At 41.3% G+C, this 22,980-nt stretch overlaps 1 protein-coding gene across 3 annotated transcripts in view; it reads left to right on the plus strand.

Annotated features, from left to right (window-relative positions):
- Positions 1-22,980, plus strand: part of LOC124412484 (tyrosine-protein kinase Btk29A) — a 144,680-nt gene that overhangs the window by 33,811 nt on the left and 87,889 nt on the right. The window contains exon 1 of one of the 3 annotated variants that reach the window (XM_046892381.1): positions 10,863-11,373. The exons of 1 other annotated variant lie outside the window; for it this stretch is intronic. In XM_046892381.1, the coding sequence (XP_046748337.1) occupies positions 11,244-11,373 (130 nt within the window). In that variant the 5' untranslated portion in view covers positions 10,863-11,243. Of the gene's footprint in view, positions 1-10,862; positions 11,374-20,963; positions 21,181-22,980 lie in introns of those variants that run through there. One more of the 3 variants, XM_046892382.1, reaches the window with a different exon arrangement.

Below are 22,980 nucleotides of genomic sequence, written 5' to 3' on the forward strand. Positions count from 1 at the left end.
TTCTTGTTATTTGGGTGAAGAAGAAGAAAAAAAAAAAGGAATTTTTGGGAGGCTTTTTTTTTTTTTTTACGCAATTACCGAAAGACGGAAATTATTCTCGTCGTTAGCTTAATTTTTTCACCAAACGATGTACGGTAAAAAAGCGTTAAAGTCTTTGATCATTTACGGACCGGGGGGATAAATGAACGTTCAACGAAGGTGAGAGACGCAAATTACATTATAATACTAAACTTCATGCTTTTTCGTGACCTCAGCTTGTCTCGCCAATTACCGCGAAACACTTTGATCTTATCTAGGAGATGAAGAAATTTGCGTATAGAAAATTTTATACACGCGTGTAATAAACTAGCGTTGCATTGTATATGTAGGCTGGAAATCGTGGACGTGTAGAAATTCTGCGGCTCTTCGGCAGTATTGATAGATTAACAAATTTGAAAAACAAGGTCGAGCACGCTCTCCGGACGCCTCTTAACTTTGTCATTTCCCTCCTCGACTCGTGTATAATACTGCGCCGTTGTCGCGACGCTCTTCCTCAAGTTGAAAGTCAATACAAAAGTTGGCCCGATTCGTCTCCCTGGGGCGGAAATCGAGCTCTGAAAACAGGCCGGATTCGCTACTTTCTTATTATCAAGAGTCAAATTTCGACGAAGACAAAGTACAGCTGGAATGTCCAGAATGTTTTATATATCTACATAAAAGGAAAAACTAATTTGTAAGTAAATGCCCGCGGCAATGGGTTGAACAAATAATTTACATCTGATCTGGATACCTACGGAAATCGTGAATTACGAAAACGTGGATCTCGAGGATTTTCAACTGGTTTTTTAATTCATACCACCACTAGGAATGGGTATAATTGTTTCCACCGAATCGGACGCACGTCTCTCGCTAAACATCACCTTTATAACGCAAATTGGCGGGTCTGGCAACGCACAAGGGTTTAATTTTAATTATGGAACCCTCTCCCGGCCCTCTATCGCGCAATTCAAACCACCCACTCAGAGTCTTTCGTCCCAAGTCGCTATCAGAATTTTTATTAATCTCGCTCCCAGATCCCAGAAAAATTCAAAATTTAGCTGCCACCAATCATTCGCACCCGGAAGCTGGTTCAACGTGTTGCATTTTTGAAGTTGTCTTTCCGGCTGGTGATATGCAAGTGAATGAACCGAAAATTTTCCCCAAAAAACGAATTTCGCCATCGTTTTTCCATGCGTTCTTAAAATACATGTCCATGCCTTATGACCGGCTGTCTTTAGCGGCATTTCGATACTCCGTTCAACCGTTGTGCACACGGTATTGCATTGTGATTTATGGGCAGCATGGACGAGCTGGTATCAGAGGTCCACCGTTTTCCCAAAGCTCGTAAATCTCATCCGCGGACTCCTTTCGGATATATTTTATAGACGGCGAACAGCCGTTTGGCCTGGACGTCGCCTCGACTCTCCAGTTTCACCGATTCCACCTCAATCACAACTCTTACGGACCAGTCGATCATCGCCTCGGTTTTACACTCAGTTCTCCTCGCACACAATCCGATTTACTCTTCGAGATCGAACTGGTACAACAGAATTTGATCTCAAAACGTAATTGTGTCTTATGCAACATTTTTATGGTTATACTGTACCACTTGTGACTGTTACTTCCTTACTCCCAGAATTCTCTGCACCACTTACTTTCTGAACGCCATATATATACGTCGTTTTTTCCCCACATTCATGCGCCTCGCACATACTCATATGTGTGACATCACGTGCCCGACAATGTCCTCTGATTACGGCCACCCTCTCGACTCGAGACTTCTCTCTCATCGAACAATGGAGCTCTTCTTATAACTGCGATATATCTACCTTCTTTAATGCATCGCCCATCAGACCGCGCGCCGTGACACGAGATATGAGTAAAGTCGACTTAAGTCGGGATGAGTAAAGTCGTCACGGCTCTTGAGTCACCCTTGACTGGGTTACTCTTAGCGACAACCTTCGTCGTCTTCTCGTTCGTCGCACGCCAAAATTGCGAAACCGTGAATAAGTTTTAGGACAAGCTTACACCCCGTCGTAAACGTTGTGTCTACCTAATAATGAAAATCGAATTATTTCCAACACAGAACAAAAATATCTCAGTCCTTTTTCGTTTATGAAAGAGTCTGATAGCGTCACTCGAAAGATCTCATTACCGTTACGAAATCAGATACCTGCAGTAAAATCATTTTGTAAAGATTTCAATAACGATAAAGGACAACAAATTTCATCACGTTGTTGGACGTGATTTGCTTTTTGCACGATTAGCCAAGTACGGAAAATAAAAGAATGGGTTTTCATTTGGACATTCTTTCTAAACGTCCAGCTTATGGCTCGTTGTTGAAACTGCGTAGTAGAAATAAATTCGCCCCCGCCCCGTTCTTTTTTCAGACGAGGCATCATCGATGATCTCTTTACTCGTATAATATCCAAATTAAAAACGACCTGATCGGAATCGGTGTCCCGAAAGTGATGAAATTTCATCGCACGCGTTGCATACGTCGAAATTCTATGCATTATATATATGCGTAACTATCGTGGGGAAATATGTAAGAAAAGACGAGGAGAAGAAAAAGTATGAGAAAAGGATCGGGACTAAATCATGGGGCTTCGGATCTCGATATGTTACATTCAAATCGCTAGAATCGGCGGTTGAGAGGTTTTATGGTGCAATCTAAAGTCGCCGTTTATACCGAAGATCCTCGAGAGTAGACGGAGGTCCTACTTCTAGGTAAAAGCATGCGTGGGCACATAAGCACATAATTTCTACAGGATTTCCGGAAGTGAATGACGAGGGTGTGCTGACTAATATCGCGGAGATGCGGACGAAGCTTTTTTGGGTACATACTTACATAGGCGTACATTATATACACGAGCGGGCAAAGATCAGCGACGAGAAGTGTGCAGCTAACGACGGATTGAAACAGCTGGCGATTTTCCCCTCGATCCATTCTGCGAGAATGACCCCGACCCTCGATCAGTTCCTTTCTTCCGCAATAATTTTTCCATCATCTCTCTCACTTCCTCTCCTTTGCTTCTTTTCTTGTCTCCTCATCTCCTTGAAAAGCGGTCAAACTTTTCGTCTCTCTCTCTCTATTTCTCTCTCTTTCTTTCTCTCCGGAGATCTCGTTGAAAGTGCCATCTGCACTGCCGGAGAAAACTCCCATGACTGAATGGATCGATAGTTTCGATTTACTTTGATGTCGGCGTACATCGGACCGCATCATCCGACCTTTCGTTATCCTTCTTTATGCATCTTTCAAGAGCGAACTGACCTCAGCTCAGACCATCGTCGGTTATAGACCATGGAAAGTTTCCCTCGTACCCGTAGACGCAAGCCTGGTTCTACCGAGAGCTCGTTAAAACTTGATACTCATCCCTCCTCTTCATCTCCCTCGATCTAGCCCTACAATTCGCCGTTATATACACACTTTGGCTTTTTGCACTTGCGAGAGAGAGAGAGAGAGAGTTAAGAGCTGAACTATATCGTCGCAGTATCAACTACTGTTCGTGTACCTAATTGGCTCGACCTTCAATGTAATTATTAGAATAGCATCGTCTCGATTACCGCGACGTAACGCTTCTTGCAGTTGTGCAATTCTGTTTGCTTCTCAATTTCTAGCCAAGCATCAATTAAACTTCATTTCAGATTCGCGGTTGTGTGAAGGAAGGAGTCAATTTTCTTCGGATATTTATTATATCAATAATGGAAATTATTTTCCAAATTTTTTTATCTTCGTCGTAATTCAACATCATTCGTACAAGACCGTTGTAATATTACGATAAAATTTTTAGGCTTCGTTTCAAGTGGATTTATATACGGAGCTTAACTTTGTTCGTAAATTAAATTTATATGTTACAGTTACGATGTAAAATATTACGATCATGACGAAGATGAGAATGATCTGATAAATTTATATATATATTGAACTGCTCGACGGAGATGAATCGATTCTTTACAACTGTTGGATCTTTTTAACGTGTACCTACTTAGATAGAAATACGAGGGCAATATTCGCCCAATATTAATAAATAAATTTATATATATATATATATATATATTGAACTGCTCGACGGAGATGAATCGATTCTTTACAACTGTTGGATCTTTTTAACGTGTACCTACTTAGATAGAAATACGAGGGCAATATTCGCCCAAGAAACAGTTAGTCGGGTCGAGTTTCTGGCTTGGTGAATACCGTTGCTGTGCAACTCAGGTGTATAGAAGTCTAGAACTTTAATTACGGAAAAAAAGAATAGAGGCAAAAAAAAAAAAAAAAAAAAAAACAAGGAGGAGAGAATTTGCTCGCGAGCCACTCTGCTTCATTTATTTTACAGAGAATAACGACTTCATTAGTTACGTACGTACATAGTTTTACTTACCTACCTACCTACCGGTGCACGAAAGTGGAGACCGAGCCTCGTTGTACGCGTCCAATTTTTATTCCCCTCGTTGCTTCCGAGGTGCAACGTTAGATTTCCTAGTCATTTATACACCGTCACCTTATTACCGTAATAAACAAAGTTTGAGCTATTTAGCCTCATATATTATCCATTTTATTGTCAGCTATTGAATTACTTGTCGCTGTAGGTTTTTCCAATGTATCATATCTTTCAACAATATTTCATTGACTTTTTGAAAAAGAAAGAAAAAAAAAAAAAAAAATCCAGTTTACCTTACTTGGTACTCTATGAAAATTTACATTTTTTCGACCTGTCAGATTATATCGAAAGTTATATTCCCTGACCTCAAGAGTTGGTGAAAAATTGCGAAACGTTAACGATGTTATATTATAACTGTAAGGATGGGAAAAATGTTTTTCATTCGTTATAGACGAAGTGGACAAGTTATAATTAATATTTAATTTTCTCCCAACGGGATCGCCGTGTAGAATAAAATCCGTTTCTACGTATCTCTATACCTAACGCAGAAATTTATATATACATACTGTATATACATTTAACGTGCACGCTCTAATTCGTACAATTAATGTTATCGTAAGCTTGAAAACTGTTCTGGCAAATTTATCGTTTCCGCACGACTAGTTTTCCCTTCGCTTCGGTATATCGCGATTCGAAACCTCGCGGCCAGCGACGAGGGCGACGATATATCCCGAAGGACTTTGTTCCAGGAAAACTGTTATCACGAGTGATCCGCTATGGGTGGGTGGCGGGGATTTTCACGAAGGAGAAAAAAGGATATTTTCCCTCTAGTAGGTATACCGGATGAGATTCTATTCTATTTTATTATCTATGCTTCTTCACGGAACGTGACTTTTTACGATGGCATGATTGGAGAGTCTACCGGGTACGCGAACACAAAGGGTTCCTGCGATAGAACTTTACCAACTTCCGGGTCAGCCGATGGTTTTCCTTCCACCTTATGGGTGTTTGGAAAAATCAACGTTTCATACTTCCAAGAGGTGGCATGCTGACCGACATTTCTAGCTTTTGGCTATAATACTTTAAAATTTGGAATCCATTGCTCGCGTCAAAAGAGCCATGTATCAGTATGGTTTTGTCGCTTCGAGCTCGAGTTGGTTTCATCCAATGTAGCGATAACTCGTTGCGTTCCAATGACAACACGGACTAGCCTTTTTCCAAATGCGGCTTCAACCAACAATTCCGACGGTACTAAAAATCGTTACGATTATACAAAGCGGATTCGATCATCAGATTGAATCGATGTTAGCCGCTTCTCTGCTGTTGTAACGGCACAATGCTAATGCATTGATGAGGATTGAGTTTTGTATGTGTGTGTGTGTGTGCGTGTGTGTGTGCGTGCGTCTGCATGCATTAAATTCAACTCCATCTCGTACAAATTTTCCGCGGATTAACGGCTGGCAGTTATATTTAAATAGCTTTTTACCTCCCTCCCTGGGACCTCCTCCCTTCGAAAACGGTATACATACTTTATATAATTATACGAATCGAATAGCGCAGTAACGAACGACGCGGATTTCGCTTAAATTTTTTAATTATCCATCGCACCGACTCTCGAGCACTCACGAATATTTCATCTCGCTTAGTGACACTGTCACGCTGCGATTTGAAACAATGTCTAAGTGCTTTTAAATCAACATAATATCACGGCTGATTAGCTACTCAAACCTCGAACGCGGCCGCCTTATCTATTGATATTAACACCGTTTCTCGGTAATTGTATTTCGTGGTTATTATTCCGTCTGCAATTTTACTCTTGATTGTTGACAGATTTTTAAATGGCTTATTTCGTCTTCTAATTATGTCAGTAAAATTAAATCTGGAGACTGATTTTATCGATCAGTTATTCGCAAATTATGGGTGATTTGATAAGCGGTCGCATTTTTTATGAACGGACTCGCGGCGAAAGATCATTATTACGATAAAAAAATTTACGGCCATACTCGATTCGACATCAAGTAACACGTCTGATATTAAATGACAAGGTTCGACGTGGTTCCGGAACGCTGGGAACTTGAAGAAAAGGGAACAAAAAAAAAAAAAAAAAAACCAATAACAAATAAAATAAGCGCACGAATCCAAGAATAAGAAGAGAGATTTTCTCTGTAGAAATAAAAGTCGAGGCAGCGACTCATCCGCTTCTTATTCATCTTCTTCCTCTTCCGCGGGATGAAACGACGGTTGAATTTAAACGAGACCGGAAGTGATTCTGTTTCGCCTGAGGCCCAGGGACCCGCCGACTGAAACGAGTGACTTGGACGACTCTGGGTCAAGGACGACATGAAACGACTTCCCTCCGTAGTTTCGAACGGCGTGAAAGCGCGCGACGCCGATTGTGCCTGCCAGATAGTAACGCTACAATAGGAGACACTTCGTGTAACGTCGTGATCACCGTCAAGTGGAGGGGGAGACGCGTTCCGTTACACCCATAGACCTCTTCTACCTGCCCAGCCATGTTCCATGAAGGTATGTTTGCGCCGTCAGCTTGGTTCGCTCGGAGCAAACTGGCAACCACACTCAAACTTGAGCATCCAACTTACAAGTGCCATGAGATTTTCAGATCTTCCCCATCGTCTTCTTCATGCTCAGTTCACCCTTGCACCATCCAGTTTTCATTGTATTCATCATCGTCCTATTTCCACCGAGGAAATTACTCTCGATGGGTTATTCTCTCGTTGTTTAGCTCGCACTGTAGTTACGGCATTGTCGTGTAATGGTACTCTGGCATTCGGAAATCGAGGTGTTGTTAAGCAAACCCATTTCTCATTCTGTATCTACGTTGTCTTACTTGACGAATTATCGCATGCCATTCATGGTCCGACTCACTTACCAATGACCGTGTCAATTTCTGGGCTTCGACTGGACGCGACTCGAGGAAAATTTTGAAACAAAGTCGGCGTTGCGGTGAAGGTGAATGTTGTCAAGTATGGTGTGTGAGTTATAAAATGAACGAACGGAACTACCGTGTATTATTTAAACGTGAAAAAGAAAAACCAGTTTCATCCGCCATTTACCACGGGGAGAAAATCGTATTCTGAGAAAGCTGAAAAACCATTCGAGGATATTTAACCGAATGATTTCAGATCTCGTCTTCCATCCCGTTTCGTCTCCGAACACCTGCGCTCAAAATTGCCGACTCAGGATTTTTGCCATCGCGGCATCGCTACGGTCACGTAGCTAATATCCGTTGCTTTTTTGCTCGTCCGTCGTTTGATCTTTTCCTTTTCTCCACATCGCCGTGCCGAACTAAGTCCACGGCATTGGAGATGAGTTGAAAAATCTGAAACGGTGTTGGTCGCTGCAGCGACTTGCTCGGGCTGCAGCATCTTTCCACGGCTGGACCACACCGTCTCTCGGCCAAGTCAACGACCCCAAAAACGCCTGGTTCCAGTCCTGCCTCGGCCTCTTCTACTTGCCACGCGCATCCATTTATACTACACAGTCGAAGTCGACGTGACGCTTTGCTAGTCGCTCTGCAAGACGTGAAGGGCCCCTGAATAAATCAGTCGAGCAGTCGTTGTTCCGCCTTGAGCTCGGCTGGATGACGATGGTGTAGTCACGTGATCCCTGCTGCGTCTGGGGGTAAAGAGACGTTGGAAAAACTAAGGAACCGACGACGAAACACCCGAGCTCACGAATAATCGAATGGAATATTTAAAGACAAGACGTTCGCTCGACGCTGCATCATGCAAAGTATTACGTAGTACTTCCGGTAACGCAACAAGACCGAGAACTATGGAACTCTGGAACTTCTCGGTGTCCTTGGTCGGAAGTTTGCAGACCTCCGTATCGTTAGGCTAAATTCGCACGGTGTTTAAGCTATTTAGTGAATCGGAACAACGCGCTCAATTTTGCAGGACATTACGAAACGGACTAAGGAATAGAAGAATCTCTTGGTTTCCAAATCCGGTTATTTATACTTGCGCAGAAATAAATTTATGCTATTGGAAATTCGCGAACGTTCAGATAAACGGTAATTCGTCAATGTTTACTTTTTAAAATCTGGTGGATGATATTATTATTATTATTATTATTATTATTGTCGTACAGGTAAACGGAGGAAAAAAAAAAGAAAAGTCAGCTGGATATTTGAGGTCAAAATCAGTCGTCGATATTCGCTGCGCAATTTCTGTTATTTCAATAGCAACGTCAGGTACTAATTTTTAAAAACAGCATGGAAATCGAACCTAGGCATACGAGAAACGAGAGATAAATTAAACCCGGTTTCTTTTTCTTTTCGAATCAGGCACGTATAAGGAGTACAGACTTCCTCCACTTATACTCTGCTCGGCACGTCGTTTATTCATCGCTCTGCGCATTAATGCCCGCTTTTGTGAAGAACGAACAATAAAGGTTACGCCTGCCCACGGTGTCGATGTATGTTATATAGTTATATACCTACGTACGTGGTATCTCTCTGTCACGAAATACGAGTACCCGTCAGCATTAATTGCCCGTGCGCAAAGTCTATAAACTTTTATCGATGCTGCAATATACATGGGAACCTATACATCCATACTGCATGCTCCGCACGATATATGTTTCGGGTCCCGGTTCGCCGGAGTTTCGTAACGCTCTCGCTGTGATTTAACGCTGCAAATTTTCGGCCTGACGACGTACGCCCGAATAATTGCTCAACTCCTTTTACGTACGATAAAGAAAAAAAAATAATAATGGGGTAAAGTAAATTAATAAGATATTCGGTTGAAAAAACCCTGATTTTTGAGTGTTACGGAGAAGGAACATCGGCCATGGTGTACGATAAAAAATCCGTAACGAATTCTAAGACACATTTCCAGAAAATTTAGGGTTATTAAAAGTATGTAGAATATTTCTAGAACCCAAGTGAAATTGAAGGAGATTTCATGTACCAGTGAACACCATGTGACAGCAAATAATTTCTCAATTCAAAATCGAGCATTTGGAATTTGAGGAAAAGAAGTTGTGAATGATTTTCGACAAACGGTGAAAAAGTTGTTTTAATCCTTTGCGTAATGTTTTCATAATATTGACATTGCGAGGGCGAAGTTGAAGAACTTTGCTTACCAACATTTTGGATAATGGATTTTGTTTCACTCAAGCAAATCCAGTCCTGAAAGATAAAACAAGAATAAAACTAAGTAAAGTGTCTAAGGGCTCGCGGATGCAGCGAATTGGCGAGGTGTAAAGCATGGCATCGTAACTTTCGAGCTTGACTAAGAACGGGTCAAGCGTGGAATATTGGCCGTGTTTGAGGGGCGAGGCTGGCTGGTTGCAGTGTGTAGTAATATAAGTCAGTCGGCACATCGACATGCCCACAATGAAACGGACGCGGCGTAGGCCGTGTAACGAACTCCTCGTGGTGGTGAGGTGAGTACCTGCCTACTAGCAGCGAGAGGAAGGGGCCTCTGTGATCAGGAACGGTTACAGTCCGACAACTTTCGAGCCTTCAGTCGGTGTATCACCGCGAGCCTCGCGAGACCTATAAAGACCACCAAACGAAATGGCAACACTCTAATGACCCGAATGACTGCGTCGGTGTCGTGTGGTCATCACGCGATCGAACCCTGAAAATCGTGGATCACCTCGACTACCTAGTGACGTAACGACGTGTGCGACATTGAAGTGAATGAACGTGCTTTCTCCACATTTGATTATAGGTACGTGGGTGTAATCAGTTGGACGGAAAGTTTCCTCCCCCGTTATAATACTGCAGTGGAACGTGACGTGTGACGACACGCTGGCTTTTACGTGCTGGACAAGTTCGCACGCGACCCTTCGGAAGTCGCTTCTTCCTCCTCGTTTCAACGACCTTCTCCTAAGGTCGGTACTGCTCTCGAACTCGCGGTGGTCGTCGTTACTGACGTCGAAGGTCCGTCTCAAAGAGAAAACCTCGTCGTGTCCTCGATACGTAGGTATACACTAGACTGCTCGTGTAGTCGTGTCAACGTTCCGAAGGTGCTTGCAGCTGTCTGCTGCCGCCTTGCTTCTATCAGCGAGGTAGTGAGTGAGTTAAATTTTCCCGACATTCGCTGTGTGTTAGTGAGTGAGTGAGTGAGTGAGTTAGTGAGTGAGTGAATTACGCCAACGGTGGTTCGAAGACCCGAACGCGATATCGGCCTGTCAGCGTTTCTCTAGCTATGCACCGAGTGGCGGAAACCAGTTTTTCCTCACCGAGGTGATGACACGACGATACTTGTTTACCGCCGAAAGCTGCAGGCCTACGTGTGTCGTCTTTTAAGGTGTTTTCCAAAACTACTATATGTATACCGGTTAATAATCTGTTTTCACGGTTGATAATACCCTCGCGATTTTGAAACAGGAGTTATATTTTCGTTTTTTTGCATTTTTTTTTTTTAAACGATGTAGATCAGTCGATCCTCTCGTTGCAATGCCGAGTGCCGCACTCCGTGCAGGACTGCAGCATCTCGCGTCTGGCTTGAAGACCTTAAAACGAAAATAAAGAGACTATTAACGGCGATTAGCGCCAGTCGTTTAATCTCAAAGACAAACGCGCGCCTTGCCTGGAAATCACCTTTGCACACTTTGCATTCCCATTGAGTCTAACCTTCGGGTTTTAAAAATTTACTTGTAGCGAATTGTTGTCCCGCCACATTCGAGACAAACATCGAATTCACCAGCGCGAATATAGCTAGAGTTTGGAATGTCGTCGATGTCGGGAGTTCGGATCAGCTCTAAACTCTAAAGCGCGTCGCAACTCACCTCCGATAACCTCCGGTTTCCACCTGTTTCGGATTACCGTTTGTACCTATACCCGTGAAGTTTTACCACCAACTCGTGCTGATGAGCTCTCTGCTTGCCTCCTCGCTGAAGGGGGCTCTTCGTGGTGGACGCGATCGACGATCAGACGAACGCGAAATGAAGCTGTTCGGATGTCGATGGTCCTTCTGGAACTTCGCTGCGAGTCTTACAGGTAATTCATTATACGCACCATGACGCTATTCTCTTGTTCGCTTTTATCGAAGAATGCGATGAAAATTTTTTGTGGGGGGAAAAACTTGGATGGAACAGTATTTGGAATGGACGATATATCGAAATTTTAAACTTACGAATGTCGAATAACCAAAGATTTTGAACGATTCATTTTTCGTTATTTGATTTTCGCATTTTTGAAATTTTCATATATCGACCATTCCAAAGATTGTTTCTTTCCCAGTTTTTACTCTCATTCAAAATTTTCAAATTTTCATGTTATGACTCTCAAAATAGCCTTGTACTCACTAAACTAGGAACCTGAATTTGAATGAGGTAATCACGTAGTCAATAAAAATAAAAATAAAATCGTTGTTTTCGTGTAATATTGTAACTGAAACTTTTCACATCGTTAATTTTGAATCTGAATTTCCAGTTCGAAATTCAAATTTGATATTAACATTTCATTTTTTCTGTGAACTTGGAAGTTCGAGGGCTGGCTCGTGGCCAGGTTAAAAAACCGGTTGTTTCTATCTATCAAAATATGAAGAAAAAAAAACCGTCAATCGTATAAATCATGCGAAAGAGACAAATAACAGATTTATATATATAAACGAAAAACGTCGTCTTTCAAGCTGACTTTTGAATGAAGAAACGCTCTCAATTATCCCTGAACATCGGGTCGGAATGACCGACGATTAATTTTACGGATACGGGGATGATAAACGCGATGTAATGGACATTGTTGTGTTTAATCCAAGGATTATAACGGACTCCTGGAAGTCTGAATATGCTGAATTCGAATCGAGGTATTCTTGCGCGTTTTGTTCTGTGGCTGCAATGTGGAAAGACGAAGGTTATAAACAACTCGAGAAGGATCAATTTTAATTTTGGCACGAGCTCGTCTCTCTTCAACGTACAAACCGACCAACCACTCTGTGCTCTTTCCGCCATTTTACCATATTATACACGATATCATTCAGCACCTTTCCTTCCTGGAATTTAATTTTCACACTGGAATTCTTCCGTCTAATCTCTGCTGTCCGGATCCTCCCTTCTGCCCTTTTCTCGCCTTTCGTATTCTCTTTTTCTCTTGATGCCCCTTCTTCGTCTCGACTCTACGTGACACGCACTTAATCGTCGAACCTGAGCTCTAATGCTCGAATCGCATGGCAAGATGATGTGACTTCCTTGACCCCCCGGGACATTTGCAAGCCACGACGTGTCAGGCATCTCGGAATCCAGGGAATATCCTCCAATTTTCGACTCGGTTATCCTCAAATTATTCTCCGCGTCGCAATTACAACCATTTTTATTCCTCGCTGTTTCTTCTTTTATTTTTCAACATCTAAATCCTTTTATTCCCGTCACTGTTTTACCAGATTTTGCCTTGCTATCCTAGTCCTTCATAGTCGCCATGTATTTATTTTTGCAAAATATTTTTTCTTCCTGCGAAAAGAATCATCTTTTGCATCCTTAAAATTCTAAATTACATTCCTATAATAAAAAATGGAATAAAAACCTGTATTTATTTTTCTGCACTTTTGTCAATCTAAGAAAAAATTAAGTTTATAAAATATTTTTCAAACAATCACTGAGCTTGTCTGTCATACTTCTAGATTTTTTTTTCTTCTCATTCTGATCATGTTTGACGCTCATATCTATATCCCCCGAAAAAAGTCTTTGAAAAATGAAAAAATAAAAGGAAAAAAAATGATCCTGTTTTTTTTTTTTTTTTTTTTTTTTTTTTTATTCTTCTTCTACTCACGCGTGATGGAGAAGTAGCTGTTATCTGCGGTTACGAACCACTTCCTGTCCGAAACTCTTATCACCACGGACCAATGGCCGAGTCTCCTACATCTTCGGCGTCTCGGAGTTTTCGAACGTGCGCATGAAAACTTCTTCCGCCCGAGTTTTTTCCCAGTTGGATTTCAACCCGTACGCGACCGTAAAAATTTATTTCCCGCGTGATCCTCGATCCTTCTGAACATCGTACATTTTACAAAAATTTCCTGACGACAAGTAAAACGTCGAACTTTCAGATATATATACGGATCGGAATTGCAGGCTCGTCGAGTAAATTTTTTTTTTTTTTTTATCTTACTCGTGCATATCGAACACCCGGTATATGATGCAGGACCTGAAGCAAAGCGTTATCCGGTCGGACTCGTTTGAATCGGGTAATCCTTTTTCCCCCCTCTTTCCCGTTCTTGTTGTTTTTTTCTCTTCCTTTCTCTTTCTCTCTTTTTTTTTTTTATTTTGTTTGGTTCTTTACCTCCGTTTTCTCTCCGCTGCGTTGCTGCATCGTCTGCCATCACGAGTAAGGCTACTTCGGGTCGAGTGACCGCCTCTGCCTTCGAATCAATATTCGGGCTTCTGTTCTAGACGAGGAAAAGCGGATCATTTTTCATTTCCGTTTTTCCTTTTATCTTCGTCATATTTTTCTCCTGTTAGACTATATACCTTACTTATTTAACGCCAAACAATAAATTTTTTGTTAAATTTAGATCTATGTATAAATGTTAAGAATTTTCCCGGTCTTCCATGCACCGTCATTTTGAAACAGCTGTCTCGTCGCGATTATAGTTCACGAATCGTGACTTTATCTGTAACTGGTTTTTAAGTACGGGTCTATAATACGTAGGATTACAAATCTTTTCGTCACGGTCTCTGAACAAGGTTTAAAAATGTCAAGGAACAATTTTTTCTTTTTTTCCACATTTTTTCATTTTTCACTCTGTGTATAATTTGTTTAAAAACAAAAAGTCATCCGATAATTATTATCTATGTACAAAACTGTGAATAAGTCGGAGTCGTTTTTCGTTTCTATAATGGATTGAAAAAAATTTTCATACGATCTTCCGTAACGGTTGTCAATTAGTTCATTATTATTATTTATTTATTTATTTATTTATTTCAATAAACTTGAATCAAGAAGACGTTCAAATAAATTTTATAATTCTGAAAATTGAACAAATATTGCTTGCCAATCTTCTTGCATAAAAGAAAAAAAAAAAACGCAAGTTTTCAATAACTTGCAATTATTTGGAACTGCGTGGGGATTCCTGCAGCGAGTAAGAATTTATTGCCCTGTACGAAGTTATTCTCGGGGGATAATAATTACAGCTTTCACGAATGACCGTGAGGAGGTTCATATCTATAGATATGGGAGTGCCCGTTGTTTATCAGTGCAAATCACGGCTGCGGGCCTTACGTTATAGTATCGGCGATAGCTGCACGCGGTGAACTTTCTCCGTGGCTTTAAGCCTCTCGCCTGCCGCAGAAGAAGAGAGTTTTGCGATAATTTTGTAAAATCTTATACAGTTTGCTGGTTGTTGTTATTATTATTATAGCTTTGCGATTTTTTAAATCATTCTTATCGAGTAATATTGTTCAAATTGCTTTTATATTCTACTCGGGTTAGTCACATCTCATGTCTTCGCGTTATTCCGTAGGTGATTACTGACAGGGCAGAAATGCGTTTGGGTAACCATGATTGAACAGTTATATTTATTATAATATGCTTACGAGTGGCGCCGCAGCGTTGCAGGTTACGCGCCATTTCATTTCACGCAATAAAACTTAACACGCCCCTCGATTATTACGTAGCAGGACATTCTGTCACCGACTACCTACCTACCTACTTTACGCGTTCCATATTTCATTGCTTATATCGTATACCGAAATGTCGGAGTTGACGGAGAGCGATCTCATAATCGGTTCATATTTTTTTTAAATTTTTTTATATATTCTTTCTCTCCTTTTTTTTTGTTCATCGCGATTGAATTTAACGCATTTCTATTACTCTCTATTCCTTTCACCCTTCTAACAAGTATCGAATACCAAATCGCTGCGGTAGTTTTAATCTGAAATTAGATTTTTCATCCTTCTGATTCCTTCTGTGTGTGTGTGTGTGTGAGATTTTTTTATGTGTCTGTATTTTGCTGTTACTCGTTGGATAAAAAAAAAGAGAAGATACCACGAATGTAATAGCTAGCAATTATCTTTTAATTATTGGTTTGGCATTATTTGTCATAAGTAACGTCATGCCAATTTTTGACTTTGACTCACTGCATATCCGAAGATCCGTAACGACTCCACACTGCGATAATCACTACGCCACACGTATACTCGTATTGTAGCACACACCCGCATATACACATATATGTATATATACTTATAAACAATTAAGAACTGCATTTTGTTTTCGTTCGAAGTGTTCGAAAATACCTGCCTCCGTAGATAGGTCGTTCGAATCAATTATTCGGTAGCTAGCCAGCAGTTCTGTAGCAATTTCAAATGGGCATTGCAGTTTGTCGATAACGAAAAACGAGGTATACCTTAACGTTTTACGAATCGCGTTGGAGGTATACAAAGAAATAAAATATCGCGTGGAATTTGTGCATGGATTGATTAATTATCGCAAAGAGAAGAAGAATTAGCCGTTGATGAGTGCACTTGGAGTGATTTTGACAAATCACTCGGCCTTTGCTTGCAGCTTTTGCCAGCCATGGTAACCGCGCTGAGTTTGCCTGTTAATTATTGTTGTTAACCTGCGCCACAAGGCTTGTCGACAACGAGTGAAGTCGGAACTGCGGTCGCAGTCGCAGGTCTTGATTAACGCCGCCGGGCCGATTGATCGCCATTCGATTCTCCAAATCCTCGGCAATAACACCGTCGTTCTACCATTCATTGCGCTGCGCGAACTTGCCTACGGTTTGTCAATCGCCTCTATGGCGGTACCGATCCATCCGATCCCTGCCTTCGTCTCTAAAATTCAATGACAAATTTAGCTCGTGCCAAATTCCCGCCACCGACGATCCCTGCACGCAAATTCCACTTTCGACTCATTAGCAAGTGTAATCGCGATACATCGGCCCCCTGTCGTTCTCCTTCTAACTCTTCTCTTCCATCCACGGTGTAATATTGTAGTTTCAATAGCGTGTCGCTAGCGTGTATTCGTATATGTAGAAATTTACAATGTAAAATCTTCTGTTGGTGTGATTATCGTCACAGGTGTACACAATTATTGGAAATAATATTCTACTTCACACGATGATGTCGGCGGGGACGATTTCTTTTCTTTTTATCGCTTTTAACATCTTAAGATTCCGGTTTTAGACGTTAGACGGATAGTTGATATTTCATTATCTCCGCCTTTTTTTTTTTTTTTTTCTTATACCCGTGATCGTCGGAAGATCGTGATTTCAGTTCATTGGATTAGCGAAGACCCGATAATTACGATTTCTTCCGTAGTCGCGTGTAGACACGTATAAATGATATTCTATACACTAAGAATAACTATCGTGTCCTCTTTATTACCCCAAAAAAAAAAAAAAAAAAAAATCATGATGTTGACTAGAACTTTCGACTGATAATTCGATATACGTATGTATATAGGTGTACCTACCTATGTTTGATGTCGACACTTATTCACCTCCGACAATATTGTAAATTCTAAGAAGAATTTCTACAATGTGACGCTCGGGAATATCTTTGAGGCTGTTGAAAATAGAAATATAACGTTTGAAACCTTGGAATAACTTGAATTCTAAGGAAGCACCTATCTTACACAACCTTCGATTTGTCGATACAACCGTTGGCAAGATATCCAATTACGACATAATTATTACATTATCTCGCAAATATCTTCTTTCAACTTTATCGATCCACTGAAATTTTCCTCTTATCTGTCGCTGGTTGTTTTTCTTGTTTTCTTTTCTTTTTTCTTTTTTTTTTTTTGCGTGTGTTTTTTGAACACGATGTAATACACAACAATGTGTAAGAATTATTCTCGACATGCGACAGCAACGATTCTGGCAATGAAAACTCGTTCCTCAAGTTTTCTCCAAATATATCACGCATGCCTGATCATTACGAGAATTTACTACCTACGCGACGAGATCTAGTACGTATATATATAGATCTCTCTCGATCGCGCTTATTATACGACTTGCCTAAATTCCGTCTGAGTATCGTATCAGCATATTACTGCCACTTTTCTCCTGTTAACTATTATGCACGGATCGAGCAGCTGCGGGTGCTCGTGATATCGAAATGTGGGTCAGATCGAGCCTGGCTGCAGGCGCATTCAGGGGCGGCTGTGTGTTAGTGTGTTTTGAGGCGACAGGCGATCGTATGGAAACAATGCCGAAGATCAGCACTTTGCCGACACGCGGCTATCTATCCATCTATCCATCTATCCATCTATCCATCTATCCGACACTCGATCACCGTCCAATTAAATCAGCCAAGATTACCTCCAGCCACTATATCGGAACCTCCGCTTCAGTTTGGTAGGTATCCACGCGAAGCGCCGACGTATATTCGTCTATATAGCACACAAGCCGCTTCCCGCGATCATATTCGACGCGCTAATGGAACCCGGGGATAATAACGTCGGTTCGACGCTTCCGCGGAACCTGACGACTTCCTTCGCGTCTGCCTCCTGGCGTACCTAAAAAATATATCCTCCTCAAGTTTAATAAACAAAATTGCTACCGCCAACAGCCCGTCAAACGTGGATTTTTATCACTCAAAATTTGGCCCAGGCATCTCAGATCTTCCTATCGCACTGATCGATCGGTTACGATGCTCTTATCGTCTGCGGAAAAGAGGATCTACGCTCGTATTTATATTTTTAAGATAAACGACGGTTCAGAAAAATTCATTCACATCTCAAAACATCACGTAAACGTTAATAAACATCAAGTATTTCACCTCAGATTGGCTTTTTATCATCCATAGTATCGAAGGAAAAAATCGAATCGTATATAATCATCGCAAATATTTAATTCGTAATTTTTTTTTACCACACACATATATATATATATATATATATATATGTATATATACAATATATGTATAATTTACGCTACCGAGTGGCTAATTCGAGTCAAGGGGAAAAAATCAGCGAACTTGTAGATTTTTCATTCGCTCCTTTAAATTTTTCCTCGATCTTCGTTCGCCTTGTTTTTCGTTTTATTTATTTATTTATTTTTTTCTTGTCATCTTTTGTTTCGGGATGATGACAATGATGTCCTCGGCGAGGACTCGCTTCACCGGAGTTCGGATTACGCAAGTCTGTAAACGACTGCCATGCATGGATGATCTTGGATCCTTACTTCGGCTTGATGGGTATTTGTACATATATGTATACATGTATATTGTATACCTGAATATACTCCAAGGTTGCCTCTCCTATACGGTTTGTTTCGTCCGCGCGGAAAACTTCTTCCTGGTAACTGAGGATATGATAGAACAAACATCATTAATATTTTCCGACGTTGCAGGATGAATTATTATGCTCGTCGTGGGTGCGCACAAAAGATGAGGAATAAATTAGAAAAAAATATACCTACCCCACCGTATTTTGATGGAACATTCATTCCATTTTCATACGATGAGATGTTCTGTTTCTTATTTTCTCTTACTGCCACGCAAGCTTTAGTTTGATTTCTTTTTCTACCGTGTGGCAACGAGAAAACCCATCCGTATTATCATCCGAGTTGAATCAGATATCGATAATTCGTCGTCGTGAACGTTCGCGAGATTTATTACACCCATTCGCTCTCTGTATTCTGAGGAAAAATGTTGGGCCGCTATTTAGATACACGGACGATCATCTCCGAGAGACAGAGAAAGAAAGAAAGAAAGAAAGAAAGAAAGAAAGAAAGAAAGAAAGGAAATTGGAGAGAAAGAGTAGGAGGGAGAATGATCCTCGAAGAATCGTGGGAAGCTGGAACGATGTAGAACGACTCTGATGAGAATCGAAGGATCGAATTTCGCTCGCTTGTTCCTTAGCTACGTATTTGCGAGACGTCTTTCCACGGTTAAATGGAAGCTCTACATTTCTAGGAAATTTCCTCGTTAAACTGCGAACATCAATCGAATCGCGGACGCAAACCTAGGATCGAAAATCTTAGAGTTGGGTGCAAACCTTGGAAAGACGAAGTGCTGCCGAGTTGCGATGCTTGAAATTCTATCGCAGTTTATTCCCGTTCACATACAGATATATACAGATACATCGACGTACATATGGTGGGATCAGGAGGATGGAATCTTGGGGTGCATTTGTGGGAAGGGAGCAGTCGACGGAGCTTAGGTATACATATATATACATATATACATATAATGCTGCATCAAATCAAACTCCGTCCTAAATTCCGTTCTCCTCATTCTGGTCACGAAGGATTTTATCAACGTATTCACCATCCACCTGCAGGAGCCAGAGTTTGCTGTCACAAATTCCTCTCTTCTCCTTTCCATCCAGCAGTTCTTCTCCCAGACTGTTCACAGCTTATACTGAAAACTTCACGTTCCTCTTCTGGCTACCCACTTCCGTCGAAATTTTGCGATTATATCTCGTACCATCATTGTTCTAGATAATTTACCGAACAAGGTTTGTCTGTAAGTGTCTTTGAACGTGAACCAAAGTTTATTCCTAACAAATGCAGTTTGTTATCGACGCAAGTCGTTCTTCGTCTATAACGTATATGTTTACCTACGAAGGGTAACTTTTGAAACCACCTAAACGAGGCAAAATTCACTCAACTTCTCGGTCGAATGAGAATCCTGAGAAAACACTTGGGATTGGCGTTAGTAGAATACGAGTAAATACAGAAGCTGACTACAGAGGCAAATCGAAAAATAAGAGCGGAACTCTGATGGAAAAAATGACAGATTGTGCCGGCTTTAAGGAGAGGGAGGACGATAAACATCCATCCGTGTTACACAGCTCGAGTGTGTATAACAGGAGACAATTAATTCGGGCAAACGAGGCAAAAGAATGATGACGGCCAGAGTCTTGTTGGGAGAAGTCGGGAACGGGACGTTCGATAGCCTCAGGATTTCCAACTCTGTGTAGTCTGGGTGTAGACGTGTACATAGGACAAGAAACGCAGCGATATAAGACTCCAGGGACGGAATCGTTGGTGCGGAAACTGGCGTAAATCCGGCTCCTCCTCGAGGAGGGTTGGACGCTCGACGAAATGATAATATCCCTCTTCCACCTTGGAAATGAGAATTCGGGAGGAGCTTGAGCTCATGACTCCCACGCAGAGATCCATAATTCATTCTAATCGTCGTCAGTCATCAAACACGAGCTCGCAGATCATCCGGTCATTTCACACGCCGGTGTAATTCCGCTTGTCGTCCAACAAGTTGGCAAGTTTTTGTCGTCGTCGAACCACGATCAGGGGTTGAAAAGAGCGTTTTTCGAACCATGGTTGAAGAAGAATTTCAAGAAAATCCGCAATGGATTTGAGCAGTGCTTGTATAGCTCTTCGACCGACCGAAGGTGTTTGGGAAAGTTTTCGGCGGTCGGTTTTTGAACGGGACTTATAGATACGCTCCTGAGACCGGCGATTCGAAGAGGCTCGGAAACCTTGCGGAGAAACTCGCCTACTACCGACATACCTTCTCTTTCATGGAGCGAAGCGGGCTCCGCCAGTCGCTTCGTGACAGCTGTTACGTTCGGGTCTGTAATTCGGTGTGAACAACGTGAATCGTGCACTTCGGTGCTGGTTGTTGTCGAGTATCCTTAACTCACTCCCGAGGAGCGAATAGGAAAAGGGGTTTCAAGTGGTGGTGGTGAGGTGCCGAGGTGTTTTCTTCGCCAACGTAACGTCCAGCGACACCTGCTCGTTGCGATTCAGCGCTTTCAGCTACCAGCTATATTCCCGGATCACTGATTTCACGATGATGGTCATTGCAGCCCTGAAGAACGTCGCTGCCGCTGCCACGAACGCCGTGCAGTCGGCAGCTGCTGGACATGGCGTCAATCCTATCAACACTCAGCAAAATCCCGGTACAATTCTTCACTCTTTTATTTATATGTATATTTATATTATTTGAATACGTCACGTCGTTTCGCAAGTTTCAACTCTCCTGTCGCCTCTTTAGATTTCTTGGATCGATCAATCGCACCGCCGCCGTGTCAATTTTATATCCCGCGTTTCAACGTCGTCTAGTCGTTCAGTTGCGAAAGTAAAGGAACGAAGAAATTGGCGAGGTCATTGACTTTGGAGTTTTGCAATAAGTTATATAGCTGTGTTTCTCGACGATTCTCTTCGCATGCAATTGTGTATAGGTGTATATATATATATATATTTATAGAATAACGTCTTATTATATACAGATGAACAACGACGTATGTATCTACATATATATATATATATATATATATATATATTTCTTCACATATGCGTATAATAATGTAAAAAGCAGGCAAGTGCGGAGAAGCGGATATTTCTTTATAGAAAGTGTCGAGGAAAATATATCTACCCTGTAGATTTTATACAGTGTTTAAAGTGGAGTGGAAATAAAGTTTGCCAACTTTCTCCTCTTGTTCGAAACACAATGAAACGTCTGAAGAAGATCAGCCTCGATGGTAAAACGGCGTGCGAACGAACACCGGTGGTGGGTGTTACGACGCGTATACATGTATATAAATATATATATATATATATATATATATACTTCGTAGATCACGTATGAGTCGTAAAAAATTTCCGTTAACATCTAAAAGTCCCGATTCGTGTTTCACTGTCATGTGATGCGTTAAGGAGCAGCTCGCGAGCAAACACCATGACCTTTAGAAGCTGTCGGAAAAATTTCTTGACCCTTATATACAATATATGTATACAGTATACATGTATCATGTAACACATCGTAGATATTGGCTCGCATTCTGCGATTGCCTATACCTTCCATCGTTCCCGTCAATATTGCCTCCTCGGCATCTCCCGTGACCCTATCACTTTCCTTTTCATCGAGTGGAATGATTTTTCAAAACGCTATCACGTCGGCTTGGCTTAGGAGCTTTTTTGACGTCAATTTGCGTCTATGTATCATACACATATAAGAAATTTTTTGTTACAATTACCAAAATCACGTTCATTTTGAACGCAGATCTTATATATGTTTCGTTTTATATGAGAGAAGGAAAAAAAAAAAAAAAAAAAGAGAAGACGGTACAGTAACTGTGACTGGGAATCTCTCTCAGTGATTAGAAATTTAGCCTGTCTGAACATTTTAACTACTAAATTCACCTTTTCGAAATTATATTCATATATTTATGTAATACGTGGGTGATTATTTAGTCTCGTTCTTCGTTTCCTTTCGACATGCAATTTCACTTTCATTCTTTGGCTCAACCTGCAGCCAATTATTAATAATAAAAATTGAAAATATAACCTATATCTGCAGTTGATATACGAGTTATTCTTTAAATAACAACCGAACGATTAGCGATTCCGTTTCGCTTTCTACAACGCGTATATATATATATGTATGTGCATGCATAACGATCAGGTGATTGGCCTGAAAATTACGATCATTATCGATTCGTCAGAGGATTTAGTATTTCCTTCACTTGCGGTGTATATACGTAAAAATAATCGCAGGGTGGCCACGAACCCTTGATGATATAATTGTTCTGAATGCCGGGTGGGAAAGGCGGAACCTTCAGGGAGGCGTGATTCATCGACGCTCCCAACTCGTCCTTCGATCAGGATCTTATCTGAAATTAGATCTATCGTCGAGAAGAATGAGAAGACGTCGTTCAGATATCCGATTTTCACCGCCTCCCGCACTGCAGCAGAAACCG

Source organism: Diprion similis, chromosome 11 (assembly GCF_021155765.1).
Source record: "Diprion similis isolate iyDipSimi1 chromosome 11, iyDipSimi1.1, whole genome shotgun sequence".
NCBI classification, from domain to species: domain Eukaryota; kingdom Metazoa; phylum Arthropoda; class Insecta; order Hymenoptera; family Diprionidae; genus Diprion; species Diprion similis.